At 36.0% G+C, this 18,827-nt stretch overlaps 1 protein-coding gene across 1 annotated transcript; it reads right to left on the bottom strand.

Moving 5' to 3' along the window:
• Positions 1–260: 260 nt before the first annotated feature.
• Positions 261–5,806, bottom strand: lgsn (lengsin, lens protein with glutamine synthetase domain). Its single transcript, XM_034018009.3, has 4 exons — positions 5,577–5,806; positions 4,161–4,881; positions 3,304–3,482; positions 261–2,638 (listed from the first exon to the last, which is right to left on the bottom strand). The coding sequence occupies exons 1-4, from the start codon at positions 5,604–5,606 to the stop codon at positions 1,454–1,456; spliced, it is 2,115 nt and encodes a 704-aa protein (XP_033873900.3). The 5' UTR covers positions 5,607–5,806; the 3' UTR covers positions 261–1,453.
• Between the last annotated feature and the right edge of the window lie 13,021 nt (positions 5,807–18,827).

Here is an 18,827-nt window from a genome sequence, read left to right as displayed (position 1 = left end):
ATACTCTAGGAATGAAATGTTGAAATAATTAATAAAATAAAACCCTGAGTTGTAAAAATAGTAATAACACATTCATAATAAATAAAACAAAACAACTGTCCTTGGCATCAGATGGTACTTTTTAAGCCTAAATGGCAAAGACAGAGACAATACAATGTTTTAGTAATTTTATTTTGGGAAATTAAAACAATGCAAATATATATATATATATATATATATATATATATATATATATATATATATATATATATATAGTAAGATAGCAGGGAGGGGGTTAATATCATCCCTGAACAAAACATGTGCGAATGCACATTCTGTTAATTGTTTAATTTCTTTTATTGTTAATCATCCCCTGCACCTGGTGGTAATTGTAAATTAGAACCAGGTGCAGGGTATTTAAGAGAAGCAGTCAGTCTGCTCAGGACTGCTGAATAGAAGGAAGCAGAAGGCGGTGTGCTCTGTTTCCGAGCAGGCACCACTGTGAGTACTGTGTTGTTTTTGTGTGTTTTGTTTGTTTTGTTTATTCCAGGTAAACGGCTTAGCCGTCCTGCGAGCTAGTCAGGGACCTGCATACTATATAGTTAGCACTCATGTTTGTTTTGTTTATTTTGTTTTTGTGTTTATTAAAAATAGCGCGTCAGCGCTGGAAAACTCAATTTTTGTGTCCTGTGTCTGTTTTTAAAGGGGCAACGAACCATGAGTGAGTTGCAGCTCGTTTACAATATATATATATATATATATATATATATATATATATATATATTACACACACACACACTAATTATTTTGTAAAAAGAAATTCAAGAACTAAGGCACACTGCAATAAAAAATGCCTTCTTAAAGTAATCTGTTAGGAAGTATCAAGCCCCCTGTTTAAACCCAGACTTTCACAAGAACCTATATATGGAACAGTACACATCTTTGTAGTTGTATGAATATTATAGAGCAACATTTTATTTTTATTATTTTATTGCTTCTATGAGCTGCACCAAACAAATAGTCATTCTCTGCTCCAGATACTGCTAAATAACTAAATATGTTTAACCAGTTGTTGAAATTGTTCTAAGAAAAAATATAATAACACAATTCCAGCCTGGTTGGAAAATATCCTGAATAATCAAATTAAAGAGTTATACGTGAAAAGTATTGTATATGAATGATTAATTTAATTTCTTTTTGAGATAATATACTTGAGTACATTTGATAGAGATTAATTAAAGTGTTATTAAATATGATACCCACATCCGAAAACCAAAAATACATTCAACCACATGCCATTATTTAAAATCTAATACTATTAACTCTAAATAGCCACATTTTGAAATGTTCTTAAAACACAGTTTCTTACTTAAACTCTTTATAGAGTGCAGCAATGTTCGTATTATGACTAAAGAAGGACAATACTGTCAATTGAGGCTGGGTAAAATATCAACAAATGGAATATAATGGAAGCCTAAATGAAGTATTCAAGACATTTGTTTCTTTCAGCATCCAGTTCTTTTGTTTCTATCTCATAACGTTTCATGGCAATAAAATATTGGACAAAGGGATCTCCTAAAGCACCTCTCATAACGTGGTCTTCCTCCAGTGCAACAAGAGCATCTTCTAGCTTTATGGGAATAGCAAAGTTCTTTAGCTGCTTTTGGCTGAGTGTTCCGCTATCAATGGTAAGGCTTCGTCTGATACCATCCAGGCCAGCAGCTACTGTAGCTGCAAGGGCAAGATAGGGATTGGCTGAAGCTGAGCCAAGTTTATTGTCTATGTACGCCCCTTTTCCTCCATGACATTTAACATTGAAGGCACAGCTATTGTCATTGAATCCCCAGGTTGCATAGATAAGCTGCTCGGCCTCTTTGTTTTCTGTAGCGAAACGCTTGCGGCAGCTGACTCCAGGGGCCATCAGACAACTTAGAGCTGCAGAATGATGCATAAGCCCTGCTAGCCACTTCTTTCCTATCTCTGTTAATTCACTTGGTACAGTTTTCAAGAGATTCTTCTTGCCATTCACATCCCAGAGGCTATGAGACAGGACTCCAGAGTTGTAAAATCCATCATCTGTGAAAAAGCTGGCAATGAACCCATGCTTCTTGGCCATCTCTTTTATGCCGGTTTTAAAAGTAAAGGCATTGTCTGCAGAACTGATGCCAAATTCTGGTTTAAAGGAGATCTCAATTTGGCCAGGACCACACGCGGAAGAGAAACTGTCCACATCCGCTCCCATGTAGTACATTCCATGAATAAGTTGCTGGAAGAAAGGTAGATCATGATTGCTCAGTAAAGTTGCGGCTGGGAAAAATAATGTCTTTGAATTGATCTTCTCGGGAACCCCAAAAATGCAGCACTCATATGTGAAAGATGAATGCAAGGAAAAGCCCATAGCCCTGAGCTGACTCAGCTGCTGTTTTGCTATGTGTCGGGGGGACGTGCGAAGAGGGTTTCCTGTAATTGCGCAAGAGTCACAAATCACTCGGGCCATTTTATCAGCCCATGGGAGGATTCGGAATGTGAGAAGATCAGGGATAAGCAGGACATCGCTGTTGAAATTTGCAGCACTGATATGGTCCACTTCATTATCTTGAGGACTCAGTGTTAATTCCAGGTAGCTCCGTGGCATTGTAACACCATATATGGCCTTTTCCTGCCAGACAGAAAACATGTTTAGGAAATAAGCCACATAAGAGTTTGCATTATTTTATAGAAGTATACTGTGGTCATTCTACCCTGCTTATGCTGTACTTCTGTATGTTTTCATTGTGTTTTAGAATAAATTATCTTGATATCCAAGACCTACATGTAGTTTGCTGTGTTTCTAAGACAGTAAAGTATGCTGCTATGGGTTGCTATGAAACAATTGCACACCTCGTCAGCTGGTAACCACTATGGATTGCAGTGTCTTATTGTGATTATAATACAACTTCATATTCTGTATAAAACTATGAAACTGACCACAGGGCAGCATTCAATGCATATGACTTTTTTGTGTGTTGTGGTTTTATGTTGGTTTATACAAAATCCAGTTAATTGTAATAATTACAACAGGGGATTTAAAAGGGAATTCTACCTCAAGTTTGGACTTGGATCAGATGTGCAGGCAGTGATTAGATCTTTACTAGCATACTCTAATCCTTATCCACACAATTGTTGGAAATTATGCACAACAAGGACATCAGAACCTCCCATTGAAATTAACAGAATAATAATTATTGGAATAATAACTGGAATTGGAGCTTTATATAAAAATATTCACAGCCTACTAGAGGTATGCTTTAGCCTGAGTTAAAGCTTATACCTCATTCTGCTTACCTGGAAAAACCGAGAAGGAACAGTCTTGGATCTTGATACCCCATGCAGATCTGTTGCTTCAAAACGGACAAAACTGATGTCTTCTCTTGCAATCTGTTGTTTTATGTGATCTATGCCTGAAGTTAGTTGTATATCACTTTGAATTCCAAGGGTGTTCATATTTGGATCCTTCGCGTTATCTGATAAAACATTTTTATAGCAAACAACAACATTAATACTTTTACTGTTGTATGATATGCACCTTTAACTTCAACATCTTGTTTCACAGATCCCGTTCAGCACTAATCTTGGACTGCTTTACTTAAGGTAACATTAGGCAGTCCAGGAAAATTAAGCAAATCACATAAACATCAAGAATATTTTAGGTGCTATAATACCAGATCAAATCATCAGTCTAATAGCCAGTATGTTATTTGTCCTTCGATAAACAATACGTCCAATGATCAACAAGGAAAATATTTATATTTGACCTCAATCCATTACATCCCTACTGTGCGCCAGAGTATGCCTCCTCCTCCCCAGCCTCCAGCTGCTTTTTGGCTTTGTTTAACGGGGGAGGGCAGCTTTTCTGTCCCCCTGCCCATTGCATCCCTACGATCAGCTTCTCCACTTATCTGTGGAGCTCATTTATTGACAGGGGTACCTTGAAAGGCGAGACCATGTAGTGTAAAAGATGTAATGTGGTAGTGCTGTCTTCTAGTTTAAGCTTTAATAAATAATCTATTGCATGAGTTTCCTGACTGAACCAGTCGTAATTGTTTAAAAGGACAAACTAACATCTGATTGATCAGTATAAACAGGATTACAAAAACTGTTGTTCTTTGAAACAGAAAAGGAGATATATCAACAGTACTAACCAGTTTGACTGGATTTTGATCCTGTATCACATGTTCTGTGGCCACCTGGTGGTCCTAAAATGGATGGTTTAGGACTGCTAACATCAGGATTATAGGAACTTGATAGGCTTGAGCTGTGTTTAAGTTGGGGGATGTTACTAGCTCCTTCCTTGGGCTTCTGTATCCCCTGCACATGGGACACCTCAGAATGGGGTTTGAAAGTAGTAAAAGACCTAATGGGTCCCTCATCAGCCTTGTTATCAGGCTTTGTTACATGCAAATAGGTATATGCACTCCCCAGTTTGTTGCTGTCTCTGCCTCTGGTGTTAACTGCACTCTCTCTTAAAAGACTCTTCAGTTCTGCTAAAGTCTGTTTTGAAATTCCTGGATCTGAAGCAGGGGTTCTGTTTGTATCCCCGTCTGTGCTCCATTGATCTGAAATCTCCCATTGTGCTTGTGGTGCTCCAGGTCTTTCCTTGCTTTCATTAGTGGCTTCCTGTTGATTTCCTTTTCCTGGCTGCTCGTATCCCTGTGGGTGGCTGTTTGTTTTCCACAGAGGGTCCAATCCTATTGGCGTGTTGTCTTGCAACCTGTGAATGTAAGACTGTCTGGATGGTGGAGAGGATTCCAACCCCTCCCACTTCATGGCAGGCAGGTGCTTTCCACTGACTTTCACTCCCTTTCTCTTTCCAATGCTAACCCCACTTCCATCCATTTCATCTTCACCAGTGTCAGGTGTTTCCTGAAGAAAATGAACGGAATGTACTACATTCTGAGATCATTTACATGTTGATTATGTATAACAGAATATAATCATGTATTTTTTTTAAACTCAGTTGTTTCAGCAGTGCAGTGTGGCTGGTTAAATTATGCCTTGCTTTCATCTGACACTGGGATCTAGTTAAAAATATTTTAAACTCAAACTTGTTTGTTTCCATTGGTAGCAGGTCGATATCAATGTGATCTGAACAGGGACATAATTAATTTGAAATATGCACAGAAAGAATTCGCTTTGGCCCAGTCATATGGGGAATTTACTTTGTGATTAAGTATTTATAAGTATTTCAACCCCCTTTTGCTCTACCAGTTATGAAACAACAACAAAAAAGCAGCCCAATTGTCACCAATAGAAATTCTTGGGTGATGAGATATGTAGTGATTTAAATATATACATATCTTAATGAAAACTTTTTTTTTTCATAGTACATCAGTTTAGATAAATAAACCTTATTATAAGCAATAATAATAAAGTACTTACTGTAAGCTTAATTATTTATTAGAACTTGTATAACATTAACTTTCAAAATATATGTCCATTTTTCTTTCTCCAATATAATAACAAAGGCATAAAACATTTGAAATGTTATTTACTGCTTCGAAGCATATTACTCTTGAAGGATTTCATAATCTTCAGTAAAAAAAATAAAACAACTTTACCTTCAAATTGGGATCCTCTCCCTCATCCATTCTGTTAAGAACTGTGTAACAGAAAATAGCAAATCAGAGAACTTGTTTAAAAAGAAGTTGTGAGCCCTGAATATTTTATAGATAATTGAACAATAGTGACATGTTGGAAAATTCTGTGTGCTCTTCTATTGCCTCTTCTTGGCACATACAGATGGTAACTGATAGGGATTAAAGAGAGCGCTGCCCTGGTGATCGTCCCATGGTCAATTAGCTGAACCAGAAATGACAAGCAGATGACAGCTGACTCCCTCAGCGAGTCATTGTGCTAGGGTAAAAAAAAAAAAAAAAAAAACATTATTCAGCCTTTTGTGTACTGCACTCCCAGGATCTTTTATTTAATGCTGTTCTCGAAAACAGTGTTCTATAGCAAACAAACAAAAAAACAAAAACAAACAAAAAACAAAAGAAAGTGTTACCTCTCATTCTGCATGACTTTATTACTTGTGTGCTTTAGGATTTGTTTTTACACTGGTATTTCCCCCAAATGAATGTGGCTTGTTAAATAGCTTTTGAAGTGCTGAACTGCAATTAAGAGAATTCATGGTTTTGAGAACTAATATTGTACTGTAATGTAAATGTATACTGATATAATGAGACTGGTGTATAGTACATGGTTATTAGCTATCTAACTGTCCGCCAACCATAGCAGAGTAACAGCAATGGCAACACAGTATATGCTTTTATATTAGATGCCTCAGTCTGTATCCTAGAAGAGAAAACCATTGGCACAATTGTATTTCCTAAAATAGCAAATAACCTGTATACTGTACACAGACTTTTATCTTCACCTATGTGGACCAGTTTACATGATTGTGATTTCCGTTAATGTTTTCCCATTAATATTATTTTATAAAGAGCTGCTTTGTAATACATGTATTATAAAGTGGCATATACAGTATATTAATGAAACGTTCCTATACTGTTAAACTTTGATTCTGGGATCAATAAGCTACTAACAACCAAACGAGCAAGATGGGCCGAATGGCCTCCTCTCGTTTGTAAACTTTCTTATGTTATTATGTTCTTATAAAAGGAGACTGTTAGAAACTTCCAACACTTGAAAACTGATTCTATTCATATGAGAAAACCTAAAGATATGTTCAATTTAGTTATAAGGTCATGTTATTGTAAATAAAGTGGAGTGTATATTGTTTATCCTCATTTTTCTACCGCTACCGCCAATATAGAAAATATGTGAAAATCATGACTAGATGACACCATGGAGTCAGAAATGTTCTTCACCTCAAGAATGATGTGATATTGTTTTTTTTAAGTAAGATCTTCAATTCCAATACTGTACTAACCTAAAAGAAGACGCATTTTAAAAATATTCAAGACTGGGCAAAAAAATAAATAAGTCACATATCGTCATACAAACTACATAAAACTGTAAAGCCAATATATACTATTAATATTTTTATTGGCATGAAAAAAATTGTAAATGTAATTTTATTTATTCATTTGTTGGTGGTGCACTATGAAAATGCACTTGGAACCATACAGGCCATTTAAATTAGTTAAATAGTTGAGCAGTATGTAGCGTTTTGAATTTCATAAAAATAAAAAAATAAAAATAAATAACATAACATTTAAATAGATTTTTTGCATCTGATAAATTATAATAAGATGAATTGCATCTAGACAACTTATTATTTAGTGGAAAAGGTCAGACAAACATCTATGCAAATCCACTAAGTATTTTGCTTCAGACATATTGTGCACAGTCAAACTGAGATCTAAATATATACCCTGAGGCACAGCAAGCTGATTTCCATAGGCTAGTATATTTAATTGCCTGTTAAAAATCCTGTCTGGGGAAAAAAAAAAAGTACTGTGAAATATTATCCCAAAATCACAAAATGCGCATGTCACCTGAGAATATTGCAAGTAAAGTGGTATGCTGCTATTTTGGGTTCATATATTAGACACTTATGAAAGTGACAATTGCCAAGCCACCCCAGTATGCCTCAACCCATCTGGCTAATTTCATTTTGCTATAGACAATTGGCATAAATACCTTTTTATTTCATTCCACAGTGGCATGTTGATTTATTGAACAAAAACAGGGACTATTGGTGCTAAAGCTTATAAAATCTGGCTCAAAGTGTCAAGGAACAAAAAGTTTTTTGTTTACTGCTCCAGTTGAAAAAAAAAAAAAAGTGGTACTTTGACTGGCAGCTTAATAGACTTTCCCTGAATTGATAGAAAACATTCATCAAACTGTCATCTGTGCAGGCACATAGACGGTGAGACCAGAACTAATTTGGCCTTTATGACTATATAATTTTCAAGATTCTGGATAATACCAAATGTGGACCTTGTCCCACAATACTGTCTAAAAGGCAGCTGTTTTTATTTTAATTGTCTATAGACTGTACAGTCAAGTAAACACGTCAAACAACTGTTGTTTTGGACATGAAAAATTTTTGTTTTTGTCGAAGCATGCTTCAGTAAATTGAACTACCAGCCTTCTTAGTATTAACAGGGACACAAACTGCCATCTAGTGGACTCTTAATATATTGCACAGAATCTGCCAAGAATGTCTTTATATTGGAAAAGCAATTTGGAGATTTTCATGGACCCATAGCAGATCATTTATTTAAATAACAGCCTGTCTTTACAATTTTCTGTATATATATATTTTTAGGAGAAATTATATATCAAGCCACAAAATAATGTTTATGTGGTGATAATTCAATGAGCCCTCAAATACTGAGACTGAGAAAAAAAGAATTTTATGATAAAGTAATTGTAACATTAAACTTTAAGCTATCGTGAGACAAGTAAACATGATTTTGGATACTATCTCAAGATACGTCTTTAGTTATGTATAAACAATATTTTACTATTAATGATCAAGGGTGTTACTACAATACCTTCTATCTTACCATCAAAACTATATTCATATCTAAGTGCAATCAAAAGATTACACTGAACATATGAATATATATTTTACAGTAATCATCGGATCCTGGCTATACATATGATTTTAGACAATATTCAATTCAATGTTATCAGTGCTATTCAACCCAAAATCAAAACAAATAAATCCTGTTGAAAGTAATACCTTCTTGTATTTGAAAAGTTACAAAAATAAAAAGTAGATTGTAATAATTTGTTTCCAATGTAGAATAATGTATTATACTAAGTATGTTTAAGAAAATTAACCATATATATCAGTTATAATTAAGATTCTAAATATATCCAAAATGTAATATTGCATTAATTTATTTTTTCATGTAATAATTCAACATAGGTTCATAATTATCAATTTAAACAGACTTAATCATACAATTGATTTATGCACCATGGAAACACATAAGTTGTTTAGTTACCAGTCCTTAAAAGTGAAGTGGGTGGAAACAGTCTCGCAATGTAGAATTGCTGTATATAGCTTTTTTCTTGTGGTTAAAAGTTGAGATCTTCAGCTTATTATTCTCTCTTCAGTTAAAGGATTATGAAGAAAAATCAAGATGGCTTTTTCTTCAGGACTCCATGTCCCACAATGCAATGAAGCCACACAACAAATGGTTTCATCTTCCTGTGTGTCACAATGCTGTTTGTTTTTAGTAAAGCAGCACCAATTCTAGCAGATTTAAAAAAGCACTTTGGCATTAAGTAACTTCTCTTTACTTCATGTAGTTTAGCATACTTTTAAATTTAGTAGCAACAAAGTCTTTATTCATTGCCTGAATTAAGATATTTTCTTCGTGAAGTCTTTTTCCAGATGCTGTGTTTGTTTCATGAAGTTGTAATGTTGAGAGTATTGTTGTCTTGCCAGCACTTCAGTCTGCGTTTTTATAACATTGCGAATGGGCAGGACATAGTCAAGATTATCAAATAACAGAAGAGCATGTTTTCCATCTTTAGTTCAATGATTGGCTGTTTTAAATGGAAGCAAGATTACATTATAAGTTCACTCCCATCTTTATTCAGACAAAGTCATACATTTTACAAAATGCATTCAGCTAAAAATAGTCTTTTGTGAAATAACTTTTCCTAAACTATAAATTGTTACTTAATAATCACATTTCTATTTTCCTGATGTGATTTCACATAATGCAGTACCAAAATAAATAATATATGTACAATAATTATCATTCTAATGAATTAGATTGTAATCAATTTCCTGAATGATAAATTACTTAATTTAGTGATTTAAGTAAGGTTTTTAATACACTATATTTTCAATGTTTGTAAATTTACGAGTTCACAAGAATATTGTTTTTAATAACAATTACTTTAAATCTCCAGGTAAGACAATGGGCCTCAGCTGGCACCAGCTACATAAGAACATAAGAAAGTTTACAAACGAGAGGAGGCTATTTGGCCCATCTTGCTCGTTTGGTTGTTAGTAGCTTATTGATCCCAGAATCTCATCAAGCAGCTTCTTGAAGGATCCCAGGGTGTCAGCTTCAACAACATTACTGAGGAGTTGGTTCCAGACCCTCACAATACTCTGTGAAAAAAGTGCCTCCTATTTTTTGCTCTGAATGTCCCTTTATCTAATCTCCATTTGTAACCCCTGGTTCTTGTTTCTTTCTTCAGGTCGAAAAAGTCCCCTGGGTCGACATTGTCAATACCTTTTAGAATTTTGAATGCTTGAATCAGATCACCGCGTAGTCTTCTTTGTTCAAGACTGAATAGATTCAATTCTTTTAGCTTGTCTGCGTACTACATCTTCAGTGGGTCTCTGTAGGATGAGGGGAGGCGGCCAGGTGTTACGCAGATTTCTGTATCCCCATAGAATTCTGTATCCCCTTAAATTTGATGCAACACAGGAGGCTGAGCGTACTGTAGAAAATCAGTGGTGCTAAATGTGCTGTTTTATTTTGCTATAGAATTAGTTTGGTCTTGTTTTCAATATTTGTTGCAAACTGCAGCAGAACTCAATGGCAGTGCTTGAGAACACAGCGGGACTCGGGCACAGGAATATCGTGCATCCACGTCCAGCTTTGAAAAACTGCATCTGCACAGGCAAGGAATCATGCGGGGATACAGAATTCTGCGTAACACCGGGAATGTCTTGCTTTGAGAGGGTCAAAGTGGAGAAACAGAAAATAATTAATTGAAAACAAATATTTGTTTGTTTACCTTTATCCCCCTCTGGTTTATTTTGAAGGTACTCCGGTACCGAAACGTTGGCTAAATATAAATGTGTTTCTTTTAAAGTGATTGCAAGTGTGAGGTTTATTTCTTTTTTTTCTTTTGAGAAACTTCAACCTTCCATTTGCTTATCCGGTGATTTCGACGTGCTGTACAGGCTAGTCACAATTTGTGCAGTACTCACTGTTGTCTTTTCCATAACAAAAATGCTAATGTTTTAAAGGCCGAAATAATTCAGTGTAATTCATGTGTTAAAAGAGCACAACTGTCTCTGGCCGTTTCAGCAGCGCAACATCATAATGGAAAAAAATACAGTACATCATGGGATTTTGTACAGCACTGTCTATTCCTACAATGCATCTTGCATTGAGAAAGCAACACGTTTGGAATCGGAGAAAAGGAAATCATTATGTAATACGGTTTATGTGCAGTCGTCTTTTGGTAAGCTGCATTTTCAGAATCATATCATTATGTACAGTATTACAACTCTGCATGTTAAAATATTGCCCTTAATCCACAAAACCAACGAAATATATCCTATGTAACCTATATGTAGGCAATCATTTATTCTGGAAAAAATTTTATACAGTACCTGAGAGCAGATATACGTGTTTATCATGTTTCCCACACAGCACTACTTGTCGTCTACTCTATTTATATTGTCATTTAGACAGACACTGCCTGGTTTCAATACGCGGTAAACTTAATACGCGCTGAGACACTTAGGAAAGTTAGCACCTTTAAGTAAACATGTTTTTTATATCAAGTCCCTCCTTCGCGGTATTAGGGGAGAGAATTTGAATACATTTCCATGGATTACCATTATTAATTGTATGTAAATGACTCACACGTGGTATCTTTTTCCACGCGATTCATTTCGCATGCAAAGTCATTTGCCGCTGGTTAGTGAATATAGCAGGTGTACAAAGCACGCAGTAACAGGCTTACTGCATGGTAAACTGGTTACCGCTGTTTAGTGCATGAGGCCCAATGTATTTTATTTACAAACTGAATCATCTTCATCGTCCACTAGATGGCAGTATTACACAATGTTTGTGTAAGGAATGTGTATGGAATACACATTCGGCAGACATCAAATCTGTCTAGGAATTTATTGCCTCAAAAAATATATCATTTGAAACCTGGTTCTTAGATCTGATAAAGATATGCATTTGTTTGAAAAGTTTAAGACTGGCCCACCGACACAGCAGGGGATTTAGCTTAACAAATTTCTTAGGAAGAAATTTAATGGGCATATTATCATTTGAGCAAATATAAATTGTATGTTCTACATCAATTAATCAAGCAATCTTTATTTTATATAGCGCCTTTCATAGTGGACCACCACCTCACAGTTATGACTTCAGAAGTAGAAATAACAATATTAGTTTTTACCTCTTCAGTGCCTTAGACGAGAGGTCTCATCACTGTACTGTCTCTTCCAACGTGCCAGTGACCATAATTCTCCACATAAATACACTGATACAAATAGAGGGTGTGACTGGTCTCTTTCATAATACACTGCCTCTTCCGTGTCTTGTGTACTTGTGAGATATTGTAGAAAATCAGTTAAACAAAGGTGGGTATAAATTACAAATGTGGCAGTATAATTTTCTGAAACACATTTCAGAAATGATATTTCTACTGGAGGTGATTGGGACAGCACTGCTTTTATAACTGAAGATGCAATGCAGTCAAACATTAGTTCTCCCGTCATTATGTTATATGGTTGTAAAATGATCTAAACAGAGATTATAATAATTTGTTTTAATAAGGCACAGCAAGAGATGTAGGCTGAGAATGGCATCAAAAAGGGTTAAATAGACAGTAGATTGTGTTCATGTGATTGTGTGTTTGTATTACATTATAGATGTCATCAATATTGCTCTTTTTTCTCTCCAGGCCTCAAAATTATAGTGTACCTTGAATCAAGTGCATTTTTTAAATCATCAATTGTAAAAGACCTTGAAAAATATTAAATATGTCCAATTGAACAAATAATTTGATCAATTATGTTAATTGAGAGCTTAAGTTGGAATGAAAACCAGAAGACCCTGCAGCCCTTTAGGACTGGAGTTAAGGCGATAATGCAGCCATTTGGGCCAAAGTTGTCTATTTGAGAAGCAGACATCTTCCATGGCCACCAAAACCCCTGGATATCAACCCAATTGAGCATGTTTGGGATGAACTTGAATGAGATATCCTCTGTCTGCATCTTTGTGGCAATTGCATGAAATATTAATGACTGACTGTATTAACATCTGTTCCACTACACTGCTGAAACTAGTCATACCTAGTATGTTTAAATTTGCATTGCAATTTTCCCCAGAATGCATGTATATATTTAGGAGTGTGATAGTCTACACCAGGGCTTCTCAAACTCGGTCCTGGGGACCCCCGTGGCTGCTGGTTTTCATTCCAACCGAGCTCTCAGTTACTTAACTAGACCCTTAATTGAACAGATAATTTGCTTACTTAGACCTTTTTACTTGTTTTCAGCTCTTGAACAGTTGCATATTTAAGTTAGCTATAACATTTGATAAGTAACTTGAACTGCAACTGTTTAAGAGCTGAAAACAAGTAAAAATTTCTAATTAAGCAAATTATCAGTTCAATTAAGGGTCTAGTTAAGTAATTGAGAGCTCAGTTGGAATGAAAACCAGCAGCCACAGGGGGTCCCCAGGACCGAGTTTGAGAAGCAAACTTAGGTCCTGGATTTGACTATCCCTGTCCAAGTGGGTAAATTAAATGTATATAATAATAATAATAATAATAATAATAATAATAATAACTATGCCAAAACTCCAGTTTAGTATCTTGGAGAACCAAGCAACACCCATCATTCCTCTTCTCCTCTGCAATACTATCAGTCTCCAGGAGAGGTATGCTGCAGTGCGGAGTAGTGGTTAGGGGCTCTGGACTCTTGACCAGAGGGTTGTGGGTTCAATCCCCAGTGGGGAACATTGCTGTTGTACCCTTGAGCAAGGTACTTTACCTAGATTGCTCCAGTAAAAACCCAACTGTATAAATGGGTACTTGTATGTAAAAATAATGTGATATCTTGTAACAATTGTAAGTCGCCCTGGATAAGGGCGTCTGCTAAGAAATAAATAATAATAAATAATAAGTATGCTGTGGATGTCTGCATTGATTTTAATGTGAAAATTCCAACACAGTAGTTTCTCAACCAAAATTCGGCATAGCAAATGTGAGCAATTAGTTGCCCTAATCTTGACACAAATAGATTACCTTTTCTTCCTACTTACTTAGTACACCCCTCTTGCTTCAGGTTATATATATATATATATATATATATATATATATATATATATATATATATATATATATATAAATAATATTACCCACACAGTTGTAGTCAAAAGTTTACATACCCCAATGCAAATTTCTCGAAAACAAAGAATTTGAAAAATCTTTTGTAGCAAAAGTTTTGCTTTTGTGGATGACGAAAAAGTTACAAGAAATAGATGTATACAATTATTTATGTCAGCAATTTTTTTTGCAAAAACGCTAATTCAAAAGTATTCATACCATTTGATGCTATGATAGTATTGTCTACAAGGTGCTAGAAATTTCAATATGATAATGCAGAACCTAATTCTAGAAAAGTCTAGAAAATGCTGGATTGTTGGTGAACATTCTAGAGAGTATAAAAGGGTTAGGCATAGGATGATTGCTGTCATTACCAATAAGTCAATATGGGAAAAAGTAGAGTGATCTAAAAACCTTAGGCAGAAAATGATTTATTGTCATAAAGCTGGAGAAGGATACAAGAAGATTTCCAAGCACTTGTGCATCCCAATTTCACCTATTGTTTCTATATATATATATATATATATATATTCCCAACCATGTTCAGGGTTTCCAAGCGAGTGTAAAAGTGCAGAAGCTAACCAAACAAGTGAGCATCTTAACCAATTCAGAAAGGATACATCCACAAAAGATTTAATGAACAATTCTTTATTGCATTTGACAATGTTAAATATGTTTGCTAAGCCTTCCTTCCCCCCTAAACATTCTGAAGTCAAAGTACAAGACGTAACAGGGTTGTAAATATTTAAATTGGGGAATGTTTTAGATTGTCTGCTGTGCTGACCTGCTAGTCTTGTTGAAATAAATATAGCTGATTCTTATCTTTTAATTAAGAATGCCTGTCTGCTGGAACACTTTTCCAGTAAAGGGTAAAGAAGGGCGACACCTGGTGGATACCATTAAAAGATTGCATACTATGTCCAAATGTGTAGCAATTTAAATGATTACATTGGTTTTAGAATCATTTTAATTACTAATCTTGCGGACACAAGTTTAAGTGTTGTTTAAGTATGTTTTCCCAATAACATTGAAATGTTTATTGTGTTTTATGAAGTTTAAAGTGAAAATGATTCTTAAATGATTTTACTTGAATTATTGTACAACGTGTTTAACATGCTTGTAACAGTAAAGGAGAATGAAACTGAAATGAGTATCCTTCTATGATCAATATAACTAAAGTTATATCAAAATGAAGCTTTATCTCTATCTGGGATGATGTTAATGAGGTGCATTGCTTGTGTGCAAGGAACTGTCATTCAAACTCAAAGCCAATGAAAGGACGGATATCGGTCAAGGATAAACTTCCTGTGTTGACCTGGAAGTGATGGAATCACTTCCAGGAGCTACGGTATAAGAGGGCACCGCCAGTTGTGTGTGTGTGTGTTCTCAAAGCTGGTTATTGTTTCAGGATTGCAGTGAAGCAGACAGAGAAGTGGTCTCTGAGTAATTAAAGCAATTGAACTTGAATCAAGCGTGTTGTCTCCTTCCATTCTATTGCCTGCGAAATGCTACAATATATATATATATATATATATATATATATATATATATATATATATATATATATATACAGTATATATACACTTTTAATATTAGTTTATTGACATAGTTATCACTCTGGTTAACCTCTCTTGATCCAGAACCTAAAAATATATGTATAACTTAGACTCATAGTTCTTTTTATGCTTGATGAATAGAATAATGGAATGGTGAATATCATTTTATAATGAATATGATAAATGAGGACTAAAACCCTATATTTAAATAGTAATCACATAATGGAGGCATTGTCCTTTATATTAAGAAATTAACATTAACTAAAATTGGTATTTTATTAACATAGTGGGCGTGTTGCCTAGGATGTTGAGGTATTAATGTTAAATATTGTAATGGTGGGTCCCAAGGCAGGCTGACCGATCGTCACCAACCAGGAAGTGGGCGCCCCGCGGATCGGGGGTGTGGTCAGCGCGCTGGAGTGAACGGGAGAACCCGACCCCTCCCTTTTAGAAGGTTCTATCGATCCCTGGGCTGGGGAATTTCCCCACAGCTGTCAGCCTGGGACTTTAAGGCCTGGGACTTTCCAGCCTGGGACTTTCCGACCTGGGACTTTCCAGCCAGGTGAGGTATCTAGCTCCGGATTGACTGGAGCGGGCACTGCCTACCTCCCCTAAAAAAAGATAGTGGGAGCTGGATACCAGGGTGGAATTGAAAAGAAGAAGCTGTGGACATGACTGGAATGCAACTTGTTAGAGAAATAAAAATGAATTTAGCCCTTGCGAACTTGCCTTGTGCTTTCCTTCTTGACATTGCTACAATATTATATCTTACTAAATATGCACGACAGACGAGAGGGCTAGTTCGGAGAGGGGTATTGCTGCAGAATGCAGACTCACACAGCGTAACTCACGCAGGGTAGTGCTGCATGCGCCACTCGTAATAGACACCATTATTATAAGCGACAGCCCAATCACATGATAAGGTTGATGAATTTAGGTACTAAAACTAAGTTCATTTCATAACAATAACCTAACCCTAAACCTAAGCTTCATGGGGTATTGGCTGTAACTTTAAATACACACAACAATAACCAAACCCAAAACCTAAGGTTCGTGGGGTATTGGCCGTGGATCACCAAATAATTCTCACAGGGTAATCACTATGTTCAGTGTTCTCCCCCTCCCACACCGTTTATGGTCACGTGGTAGGGGTGTTGAGGGCGAATGAAGCACAACCCTATGTGAGCTCCCTGCGAGAGCTATGCTGTGTGAGACTTCGTTCTGCAGTGATATAGTCTTGCTATTTAGAGGAACAGCTTGATTACGTATGTGATTAGTGGGTGGATTCTCCTTTCAGAAACACAACATAGTTTCCAAGGATCGTTTTCATGTGCAGTTTCAGAGCTGTTAACCGTCTCACCGGCAGGGCTCAGAATCTGTAACTGCAATGCATTACACAACACTGCCTGCATTGAGGAAGTTAAAAGAAAATATCGACAATTATCTAGAATTACTGGTGCAAAAAGCATTGCGTTGTTCCGTTGGTGAATCATAATGTCTTTCTTACAATGGTGTTTGGGCATGTTAAAATATATATATATATATATATGACAGGCCATGCGGTTCCCATGATATATACCACACCTGGGGCGGTGCTAAGGCCCGAGGCGTCAGCCGAGGTCCTTTAACCACCCCAGAAGTAGTATATATCATCGGAACCGCACGGCCCAAAGTGCTTTACACCGCTTATAAGATGGCTATCTGTCATTTGTGGGAAGAAAAATAATTAAAATAATTAAAAACACAATTAAATTAAGACAAAACCAGAAACTTTTATTGTGTATACATCTGCAGTGTAATATAGTCACAAATTTAATTTAATTTAATTCATTGTTCGCTTATTAAAAATAAATTGCAAATGTTCGTTTGTTGTGAATTTCTGCACTGAAAGTGCCATCTCACTAGAAATTAGAGGACTGAGCACAAGCTGTGATGATGGGCGGAGTTTCAAATAACAGGAAGTAAGGAGAGCAGTTGCGCTAGAGACTGGAGCCGGATCTTGAAGTGAGTTTGTTAACTCGTTATATGCGAGGCACACACATTCTAGTACGTTTTCATCCTTTTTGATCTCAAAATATGTTTTTGTTAGTTGTCGGACACCCTCGCATCCAAGTCGTGCCAGATTAAGTTGACGATCGAACTAAACTTTACGCACCAATCCGCCAGTGGTGTCAGGGGACAATACCACAGTTTCCCGCAGACATTTTAAATCCAGGACGGTAATTCGGGGGGTGATGCCTGGCCTTGTCTTTACCTGCTTTTCTAAGAGTTTTCCTGGCTGACAAGAATACATTATTGCTGGTTTTAAACTCGCTGTCAGCAAGGGTGTTAAAACTTCTACTGTTAAAATATGTATTTAGTCCAGCTCAGCATTGTAAAACTGGAGACTGAATACTGGTCCCCAGTTGAACTTATTGCACTGGCATAAAATTCCCTTAATGTTGTTGAGATTTTTTGGACTTATTTCCATAAAATGAATGTCCATATATTTTTCTTTAAGTACATTATGTGTTAACACGGCTTGTAACAATAACAACCTCTGATTGGTTAAACAGCATCACATGACCATGTGTATATATAGCATATAGCACTGGTTGCATACTAATGAGCCACTGCACACTGAATAAATCACTATGCACCACTACATTCTAAATTCCATGACAAACTGCCTTTTTATTTGTTATTAGTTACAAAACCACAGCTAAAAATGAGTGGCATTTGACCCATTTCCTTTAATATATTTGGGGAAGAAACTCCACATAACTGGCACAACACCAACTTTCTGAGTGAAGACAGCAGTCCATCTGAAAAAAAAAAAAGTCTGGTTCGATCGTCAACTTAATCTGGCACGATTTGGACGTGAGGGTGTCCGACAACTAACAAAAACATATTTTGAGATCCAAAAGCATGAAAACGTACTAGAATATGTGTGCCTCGCATATAACGAGTTAACAAACTCACTTCAAGATCTGGCTCCAGTCTCTATCGCAACTGCTCCCTTTACTTCCTTAGTGTCATTTGAAACTCCGCCCATCATCACAGCTTGTGCTCAATCCTCTCTAGTTTCTAGTGAGATGGCACTTTTGACGTAGAAATTCACAATAAACGAACATGCGCAATTTATTTTTAATTAGCGAACAATTAATTAAATTCAATTCTGTTTGGTACTATATTACACTGCGGATGTATACACAATAAACGTTTCTGGTTTTAAATGTGTTTTAATTA

This window comes from Acipenser ruthenus, chromosome 6 (genome assembly GCF_902713425.1).
Source record: "Acipenser ruthenus chromosome 6, fAciRut3.2 maternal haplotype, whole genome shotgun sequence".
Taxonomy (NCBI): domain Eukaryota; kingdom Metazoa; phylum Chordata; class Actinopteri; order Acipenseriformes; family Acipenseridae; genus Acipenser; species Acipenser ruthenus.
This window is presented reverse-complemented; position numbering and strand designations above follow the sequence as displayed.